At 34.6% G+C, this 10668-nt stretch overlaps 1 protein-coding gene across 2 annotated transcripts in view; it reads left to right on the top strand.

Moving 5' to 3' along the window:
* Positions 1-5479, top strand: part of LOC128012867 (cerebellin-2-like) — a 636721-nt gene extending 631242 nt beyond the window's left edge. Inside the window, exons 1-4 of one of the 2 annotated variants that reach the window (XM_052595439.1) lie at positions 2138-2257; positions 2740-3241; positions 4309-4428; positions 4558-5479. In XM_052595439.1, coding sequence (XP_052451399.1) covers positions 2954-3241; positions 4309-4428; positions 4558-4755 — 606 coding nt within the window. In that variant the 5' untranslated portion in view covers positions 2138-2257; positions 2740-2953 and the 3' untranslated portion in view covers positions 4756-5479. Of the gene's footprint in view, positions 1-2137; positions 2258-2739; positions 3242-4308; positions 4429-4557 lie in introns of those variants that run through there. The other variant, XM_052595440.1, reaches the window with a different exon arrangement.
* Positions 5480-10668: the final 5189 nt, after the last annotated feature.

Genomic DNA, 10668 nt, shown 5'->3' on the forward strand with positions numbered 1-10668 from the left:
AATCCACCCCCGTATTGCCCTCTCACATCAGAATCTTTTTTTTAATTTTATTTATGCTTGATCTGTGCATGTTTCCTTATTCAGATGAGAAACAACTTTTGGAGACAGCAACATTATGGATGAAGGACTAATTTACCTGGATTTCTTCCAAATCTTGGATTGCATTAGGGTGAGCAAATTTCCAGCAATTTTTCATTTTTGATTGGTATTCCTTGTGAAATACATTGGATGAGATTTTAATGAAGCAAAGAAATGGCAAAGGGAACTTTTTTTCTTTCTTTTTCTTTCTTTTCTTTTTCTTTTTTTTTTTTTTTTTTTTTTTTTTGGTCTAGGCGATCTCAAGAGTTATGATGGTCTGCTGCCTGTCAGATGAAATAGTCATAACATTCACAATAATGTACGATTTCTCTTGGTTGGGGAGAGCTCTCCTCTGTGGGCTTAAACGGCTCTGGGCTCTGTGATACACAGGTCCCGATGACCACCCAGCTTGACATTTGATGTTTTTTCTTTTACTCGCCCTTCTGCGGGCCCTAGGTCAGCCGCTGCTCTCAGATACTCAACGTCAACTTCCACAGAGCCTGTCACTCTACACCCAAAGTGTGATTCTTGTCAAAAATGGTACATGGAGAGCCTGTGTGGATTGATGATGTTGACTATTGCTGGAATATCCATGATCTTTCATCTAATTTAACCTAACTGTTGCAGGTGATGTTTACTTGGAATCTATTTTAAAACCATTATTCTGGCTATTTATATTTGGCAAATGTGTAAATAAAATATGGTCAGGATAGGATGTGCTGTTATTTGCAGTCTCTCAAGTATCCAAAAAGACAAGAATACCATATTGTGAAGTGCCTTTAATATTTCAGATTTAATAAAGACTCAGAGTCATTCCATCATAAATTAAAGCAGTATACCCATTTCACTCTTTAGAAGGCGCCAGCCGTGATCGTCTTGCATGATATTTCCAATTATCAACTTTGAAGAGTGAGGGAAACTATTAATTAGGGAGGTTAAGAATGGGTTCAGTGGACATAACACATACTGAGTAGACCTGTCAAACCCAGATTCACACTTTATACACTTTACTGCAGCTCCGGAGCTTCTCTGAAAAGCTTTTTAATAGATAGAAAGCACAAAACCGGTTGCTTATTCCAAGGTTTATCTTTTACTAATGAGGTTATATTGTAATGATTCTCGGATAACACCTTTGTTTAAATCAGTTTAATATGTCAGTTTAGTTTCTGTCATTTGTATTTGATTTTAATAGTTTGTTTTTAATTTTCTTTATTAATTACAACTAATGAAGTTATTGAAGAAGTGCAACTAATGTGTTGCACAGTTTGTAACTTCTGGTACCACTTTGCTTAGACAATTAAGGTAAGAATTAAACTCAACTATTTTTATTATTATTATTATTATTTTTTTTGGCAATAAGTATTATATTTAAGTATTTTTTTAATTGTATTAATAGCATATGTCTTTTAATGCAAAAAGTTGCTCTTCTGTATACACTCTTAAAAATAAAAGTTCTTTATTGGCATATATGACTTCACAAAAAAACTTTTAGAATCCAGTTATAGCAGAAAATTGTTCTTTATTTTTTATTTTAAATGTTAAATCCTTAAGTAACGATTTTCAGTAAGGTCCCATGAATAATATTTAACTACAACAAACTAAAAATATTCTAAATCATTAACAAAGATTCATAAATACTGTAACAAATCTATTTTATAAACAAAGTACTGTTTGAGATTATCTAATGTTTCAGACAGAGGATCGTAGCTCTTCTTCTCCACAGGGTGGAGCACAAGACTTTTGTGTGGATTTGAAGGCATCCAATCTGGATACCGATATTACTAAAGTGCATGCTTATTTTTCTGGTATTTAACTCTATATTATCAGCTTCAAATTCATAGCAGGTTTACTTATTGTACGTTACATGCAAAACTATATGTTAGCTATTGCTATGCAAAAGAATACTGATTTTCCCCCACAGTTGGTTTATAAATTGGCTGTTAATTGTGCAAATAGACTCTTAAAATCCAAGATTCTCACCGTGCCTGATTTTATTGTCCAGAAACGTCCGCTCCAAAATTATTACTGTACTTGAAAAGAAGGGATGGGCGTGAATCGCCCTCTAAAAAGGGCGAAGGAGCAATGGGTTTTCTCCACTCTTATTGGGTGCGCGCTTCACTCTTTCTCAAGACAGCTGAAGTAGCAGGAACACGGATTGCACCAACTATGGATATAACAGGTAACATAATGGACAACATAAAGTAGAATGAGCTCAAAGAAAACATAGAAAGAAATACTAGATTTCATGGTGTTGTTGTTGGCATTTATGGATTTAATCGGAAACGTATGGTGCAACATAAAGTAGAAATGAGCTCAAAGAAAACATAGAAAGAAATACTAGATTTCATGGTGCTGTTGTTGGCATTTATGGATTTAATCGGAAACGTATGCAATTATTATGGAAGTGGTATTAACTATAGAAAAGGATCTCGGGTGACTGTAAAACTTTATTTTTGTTAACGCAGTTAATGTTAAACGCAGTTGACGTTGTATTCTAGCTGAGATTAGGTGCTGCGTCTCGTTGCGCAATTTAACATCGTCAACCATCATACTGAGATAGTTCAAGATAAATTATAATTCCTGCATTATTATTAGTAGTAGTATTAGTAGTATTAAATATTTATATATTTTGTTCTGATTTCTCGTTTTTTTATCATTCAGGAATCATTGTGCAAAATACTCTGAGCACCCTCAACTGATGCGCATAGACGAAAAGAAAAGGAGTGTGTGACGGTGAGTTACACAGAGAGAGAAAGAGTAAGAGAGAGAGAGAGAGAGAGAGAGAGAGGTTAGTTTGGACCAGGTGATAGACCCACATCAAACCTCCAAGGGGCTGGTGGTTAAGATCAGTTTGCATAGGATTCTTGTTCCGATCATGGTGCCAGCATCCTGTCCCGGACCCTTTGCCATGCTGGCTCTCGCCTTTCTCCTGGGATGTGGCATAGGGCTCTGTCTGGGCCAGAATGACACGGAGCCCATCGTTCTGGAGGGAAAGTGTCTGGTGGTATGCGACTCCAACCCCTCTTCTGACGGAGGAGTCACCTCTTCGCTTGGGATATCTGTGCGCTCCGGCAGCGCCAAAGTGGCTTTTTCGGCCGTCAGAGGGACAAACCACGAACCTTCGGAGATGAGCAACACATCCATGACCATCTATTTTGACCAGGTCAGGTGTCCCGTTGGTGACTTTGTAATCACATCAACTGCATATGCTCGGGAATTTCAGCCAGAAACTTCCCGAAATAACAAGTTCTATTCTATTCTATTGGACGTACTTGTTTAAACAGTTTAGTTGGGTTTTTTGGGAGGGGTGGGGGTGGGGGTAACTAATATTATTTCATTAAACTCATTAAATGTTGGGCAGATACAATGTATGACGTGCCTAATAGTCTCCAATATATACCTTTCAACGAATTGCTTAGTTGCAAAATCTTTTTTTATCGCCCATACTGTCAAAAATTTTACATAAAACCAAGTGTATAGATTAACAAGCGTGACGTTTTTAGATTAACAATAACCGACCCGCTGTCATTAAAACCGACCTGTAGTAATTAAAACTGACCAGATGTATTGACAGGTTTGCGCTTATGGCAGGCCGTTTTAACATGTAACATGATTTTTTTTCTTTCCTTTTCCTTTTTCTTTTCTTTTTTTTTTTTTTTTTTTTTTTTTTTTTGTAACCAGTAGGATATATTTATTATAATTTTGTAAGGTTATATTGCCAAATAAATAACAGTATCAAATAAATACTTGCACAACTGGAACTCAAGCTAGTATCTAACTATTCAAACTGTTACCAGTTACCAAAGAAGAATAGTGCCAGAATTAATAGAACTTACAAAATTGAAATATCTTCTAGCAATAATTGGAATAAATAAAAATAAAATGAATATCATATCATATGCAACACATATTTCATATAATTGAATGGTCAAAACACACACTCACACAATTTCTCACTACCAGAGTAAGTGCTAGTATCCAACGAACAGTTACAAAAACATTCCACTATTAGATTATCGTCAAAATAATAAAATAATAATACACATCTAAAACCAAAAATATTTACTGGTTGTTTGTAAGGAATTAATGTTAATACAGCTTGCCACACTGCGCTCGAGGATCCGCAAATGTTGGTGTAAAATTGCTAATCTAAAAGTAAATGTGATATGTAGATTCGCACATTTTCATTTCCTATCGGATTTGTAACACTTCATGTTGCTTTTGTTTCAGGTCTTAGTAAACATTGGCAATCATTTCGACCTAAAAGCGAGTTTGTTTACCGCACCACGCAGAGGAATATACAGTTTCAGCTTTCATGTGGTCAAGGTCTACAACAGACAAACCATACAGGTGAGCAGAGCAGTTTTGCACAAAATACAATTGCAGTCACCTCTCATGCTATGCGTTATTCACGAACCCTTGTAGAAAGTCTATTCTCTGCTTTCAAAGGACTAAAGTGCGTTGTGTCATGTTATTCAGGTTAACCTGATGCAGAACGAATACCCGGTCATATCTGCTTTTGCTGGAGATCAGGATGTCACTCGGGAGGCGGCGAGTAACGGAGTTCTACTGATGGTGGAGCGCGAGGATCGAGTCTATCTCAAGTTGGAACGAGGGAATCTAATGGGCGGATGGAAATACTCCACGTTCTCTGGATTTTTAGTCTTTCCTCTTTAACTGACTCGCAGACGTGTTACTGCAAGTAATAGTTTCCAAGTGACCGAGGAAGAACGAGCATTAGTTCTTTGAACAAAACTGAAATCTAGCAAAATTGTATATGGACGCGTCCACAGGGAGTTCCCGCCTTTTTTGGCCGCAGCGATTTTCAGTCGCGATTGTTTGGATTTTATCGATGGGAAACAATTCGCAACTGACAATTAACTGGACCACAATATAAACGAGAAGATATTTAAGACGAAGACGAACTTCAAATCCTGAACTAGGTGTATTTATCAGTGCTTTATTTTGTGTTTGTATAGCCTTAATGATTCGGCTTCCGTCCAGTGAGGTGTGTGGTGTGGAGCTGCGGAAGTGCTTTATGGCCCCAAAGCATTTTTGCACGAATGGAAGATTCCTGTTTTGTGCTGTCAATGATGTGTCATTTGGATGCAGAACATACTGAAAATATGCCAAATGTAGGCCACCTGCTATACAGTGAATATAATGAGAAAAAAAAAAAAAAAAACATATATCAGCCAATGAAGACGTCTTAAGAACTTTTTGCTAGACATCTATCTAATTTATAAAATACATATTTACATTATGATGTGTTCTACATTCCGGATAATAAGTAGCTTTGATTGATTTAGTGTTCAGTGACAATGCTCACAGATGTAAGTTGTGGAAAAAGAAAAATCCCTATATAATGTTCCGCCTAATAAAATATTGTATTGTACACTTATTTACTCAATCTTTTTATTATTATTATTAACCTTGATTATTTTTTTAATGAATGATAAAAATCGTATTAATGAATTGTGCATGCACATTTTTCTTTGCTTTGACTACCATGCAATAGCGAATATAACGGCGCTGTCCATGGTGCTGAAGCAACACTCAAGAGTTCAAGAAATATTCTCAGATGTCTCAAGACTGGATGATAAACAATTATGTATGCTGCTCTAAATACATTATTTATTTTTGCAACCTTGAATCATTGTCTGTTCGGCATTTTTCTTTTCTTTTTTCTTTTTTTTTTTTTTTGGATAAGACCTACAATCTTTTCCGATTATGATAATGACATACCTGAATGAGTGGACTGAAGCAAGGCGATAGTAATATTAAATTAGCTTTGGTTTCTACAACTGCTGGCCCATTAAAACACACACTCTCATGCACATAACACATCTGCGAGCACACACACACAGTGCTTGCCTGCCCTGTGTCTGATGTACACATATGCATATGCATACATAAAACACCAACAGAGCTGCATACAAATGGGAACATAAAGATCAACACAGAAATATTAACAGACATGCATTAAAATGTACTACATTAGCTGGACTTGCTTTAGAGAAACTATAAGTGTTCCAGCTTTTAAATAAAGAAAATACATTTCTGTCAGCCACATATTATTTTGTGCACCTGCATTAATTCCCTGATTTGTAATATGAATATAACATATAATATAACATTCTATAAATATAACACATATAAAATTCATAAAAGGAAGCTGGTGCACAAATGAATGGTTAAAAATCATGCATACAAATTAAGGTCTTCGACTGTTCTCAACAGACCAAAGATACAGAATGTTTATGGTATTAGATCATAGACCTTACAGCATAATTATTTTAAAAGTTTAAGAAGTTGCAAGCCATGACTCTTAAGCAAGCATGAGAGTGCTGAACTCTATGTGCACATGTGTACTGGACTGTGTCATTAAGGGTAATTTGAGGTGTGAGTATTGTAATAAGGCCTGTCATAAGCCATAAGTGAACTGAAGAGGATAAAGGTTGACTGCTTCTTTTTCTGATCCACTTACAGTTTTAAACCCGGTGAGATAATGTATATGTAAATATAATTAAAATAATATTAGAATTGATTTAGAATTGATTCTTGCCTTTGTCAAGCATTGGCAGTAAATATAGCAGAGAAAGTAAAATGCAATGAATTTCTAGATTTGAGATAATGTTGTTTGCCCAAATACATTCAATTCATTTTATGAGAAATTTACTTTGTTTTAGATTTTTTAAAATTCTTTTTTAAGCACCATTTTAAGCACCATTTGGATCAAAGCTTTAAAACATAAAAGTTTACTGTTTTTTTTTCTCTCTCTCATTAGAATTTACTTAGAAAGGGCAGCTCATCTGTCTTTCTTTATCTATCTATCAAAATATTCTTAAAGTTTCATTGTGTTTTCCTGTTCAATGTGACATCCATTTTCATTCAGAGTTGAGAGTAGAGCATAGATCCATTTATAGAATTTAGCTGCTTCTTTTTTATTATTTTTATTTCTATGACAAACCTTTTATGTGTGTGAGAGAGAGAGAGAGTATGGAATCTAATAAAATAGAATTGGGCCCTACATTTCTAATCTTTAACAAGCAAATGTTTACCTCTGTACACTTTAATTACTTATTTGTCAAATTAATATTGTGGTTGTCATGGTGTTATTTATGATAGCAATATAAGATCTTAACCCCCCTAATCATGAAAGGCATCTGATGACCTCATAGTTCAAATCTCTGCACTACTATTGGTCCTCAGATGGTGCATAAAGTAGATATTATTGGCAGGTCTCATTATGTTACAAATGTAAAGGAAAATGAGGCCAATGTAGATATTCCTCTTCTATTAAAATTTATTGTGGAGTTAGCAGCTTGTTGTTTGACATAGACTTATATACATCTCATTAAAGAAGTTAGATCATAAAATTCCCAGCGCAGTAAATTAGTGTACTCACAGACATTTTTATGAGTGCACAGATGGCCAAAGACTGTGTATTTTTAATTATCTGGAAAAAAATCAGCAGCACCTTAAGATGTATGTGGTTTTCAGTTTACAGACCAAAAAGAGAGTTTTTCTACAGAAAGACAATTCTAATTAACTTCCATTGTGCATTCATCTCAGAGCTCAAGTTTCATACAGACCCAGCAGGACCATCCACCTTCCAGTTAACTCTCAGCAAGACACACACTTGAATCATTTAAAATCTGGAATTGCATACTAGGATATTATCAGTGGGTTTTAGGGTTTTATAGTTGCAGCTGTGTTATTTTTCAAAGACATCAGTTGAAGCTTTTATTTAGTTAGTAAGTAAAGCTGAAAACTAAATGATTATTATTATTATTATGTTAATTATTATTACTTATAGTTTTTATTTAGTTATGTTGTTTATTTACTTCTAATTTCTAACTTACAACTTTCAGGAAAATAAGATTATCTATTCACACAAACTGATATATTACATCAAAACAACAAGCATAGCAGGTGAGTTGCATTATGGACGGTTTTCTGTTTCAATCCCATTCACCTTTTCCCAGCATGCACCAGGGCATGAATAATTATTAAGATTGTTGTTTGACTGTTTTACAGTTTTAGTTACACTGTTGTTCATTTTGTTGTCATGTTTAGTAACTTGTTGCCGTGTGATGTCAGAAAGCATTTCCTCACCCACCACAATGATCAGAAATTGGATTTTACACTTGTTGTGTTTTATACCTACTGTGGTCTGTATGTGGCATTTTAGCGTATTTATTTCACGTGTTTTCATATCATTTTATCAACATATTAAGAAAACAAACACTTTGCTCTTTTTGACTTACATAAAAAAAAAAAAAAAAAAAAAAAAAAAAAAAAAACATAACATTGGACATGGGGAATTGTGGCTTAATTTGATTTAATTTAATTTAAAAAGCATTATTAATATTTTTATTTTACCTCAAGTTCTATGAACACCTCAGTATGCACAGGAGTTTCAGAACTAACAGGACTTCATTCAATTATGAAACTTCTCCAAATACATATATAGTTTGAGAAGTTTCTCTACTTTATATCACTGTAATGCACAATATAAAAACAATAATATAATAATACTGTGAAAAATACTTTGACTTTCACACCAAAACAATTTTACATTCCTCTGTTTCTTCTGTGGTTGTGATTAACTATTAGCGGGCTCCCAATTTAGAGGCTCATACTGCATCTCAAGAGCCCAGAGGAAGGTAATCTAGCTCAGGAAATGGCTCAAACCAATATGCTCCCTCTGAGATTGGCCTGGACAATCAAAATGGTGAACAGCATTGTGCACCGCTTTTGAGCTCTGATAAGAGGCCTTCTTCATCTTGACGAAATGTCTATTTTTGACTTTCCAGACTATATACAGAGACCAGTTTGTCTCCTTGAGACATGGAGGAAACAAAACAAACTAAAATCTCATTACTGTTCTTGATGTAATGATGAATGATAATTCATTATACATGGAAAATCACTGCTGAATTAAAAACATAAATGATTTTGTGGCTTGATGTGTTAAAAACATCCCTATTAAACAAACCCCTTTAATATCACTTCATTCAGACCAATTATCAGGTTACCAAGACAGATGAACATTGAATGTTTGCATTTTATAGCCATTCCTAATGGATTTATCTACGTATTTAATGCAGGTTTCCTTGTTAAAAGGCTGTCCTTAATTTTCACGGTCCACTTTAATTGTCTTGTTTTTACATAAGGGATTCAAGGATATTAATACCGGTGCCATAGTTTTCATATAGATTAAAGCTTTGCTCTAGGGAAATGGCACATCGGTGAAGATGTTTCATCCTCTGGCTCGACATTTATATTCATATGTGTGCTCATTTTAACAGTTTTTGCCTGAGCGTTATATTTTTATGTGCTTCCTCTTGAATGTGCACTATGCTGTGCACTATGTGGCATGTAATTAAAAATGACTGGTAGGACAAGTCAAGGAATGTATAAAAAAAGAATAACAATAAAAAGTCAGTGCATCATGCGGCAGCTACTGTGCATCCAAAATGTTCAAAACAAACAGAAGCTACTGGGGAAACACCTGTCAGGAGATTCTGCATCCAGATGATTCATGCAAAGGAGTTAAAAAAAATAAATAAAATACATTATGGAGAAAAACATAAGAAAATAATCTTACTTCTGGATCTGCAGTTGCTCAGTAAGTAAACCTACATTACAGTGCAATTTCCATGCATTTAAATGTCACATATGCAGCATTGTAATGTAAGGGTACTGACTTCCACATAAATCGTGTTGGCTACATTTAATTTTGAATAGAAATTAGTAAGCAGTATTGGACTGGAAAATCAGAAATAACTTTGTGTTCTATTTACTGGGAATGCAGGGAATTCCCTGCGATTTACAAACCCAAACGGACTGAAAAGTCAGCAGTTTTCCAAATCTAATATGAACTGGATAAAAACAAATAATAGTATGAGTATATTCAAACATTATGTTTCAGATTGCTCTCTGAAATCGTTCATTTAGATAAACAAAACAATCTTTTGTTAGATCAAGGTTACATTATGTGGCAAATTACTTATTTAGGGACTTTATTGGACGGCTTTCTGGAATATTTGATTCTGGTTCATCAATGTCATCCTCTAGCAGTCAGATATTACTTAATATTTGCATTTGTATATAGGAACTCTTGTCTGGGTTATAATAGGGGTTATCTGCAACAAACTTTCATATTCTGTAAAACAAGGCTGTGTCATTCCTGATTGGTCTTGGTTAAATATGCAGCTGTTTTACTCAAGATGCCATCAAAGGATATACCAAAGATGAGCATAACTTACAGATTGATATCTAAAAGATTTTTCTTCTTCTTTTTATCAATATCATTCAGATATTACAATTGAATAAAAAGGCATTAATAAAAACAACAAGCTAGGTTCACTGATTACCTTGAGTCCACAGATATCACCATCAGTTCATGCTGTTGTTAAAGGGTTAGTTCACCCAAAAACGAGAATAAGCATGTTTTACTCACCCTCAAGCCATCCTAGGTGTATATGACTTTCTTATTTCAGACGAATCCAATCGGAGTTATATTAAAAATTGTCCTGGCTCTTCTAAGCTCTATCATTGTATTGGGTGGGTGTTTCTTTTCAA

This window comes from Carassius gibelio, chromosome B24, assembly GCF_023724105.1.
Source record: "Carassius gibelio isolate Cgi1373 ecotype wild population from Czech Republic chromosome B24, carGib1.2-hapl.c, whole genome shotgun sequence".
Classification (NCBI taxonomy): Eukaryota; Metazoa; Chordata; class Actinopteri; order Cypriniformes; family Cyprinidae; genus Carassius; species Carassius gibelio.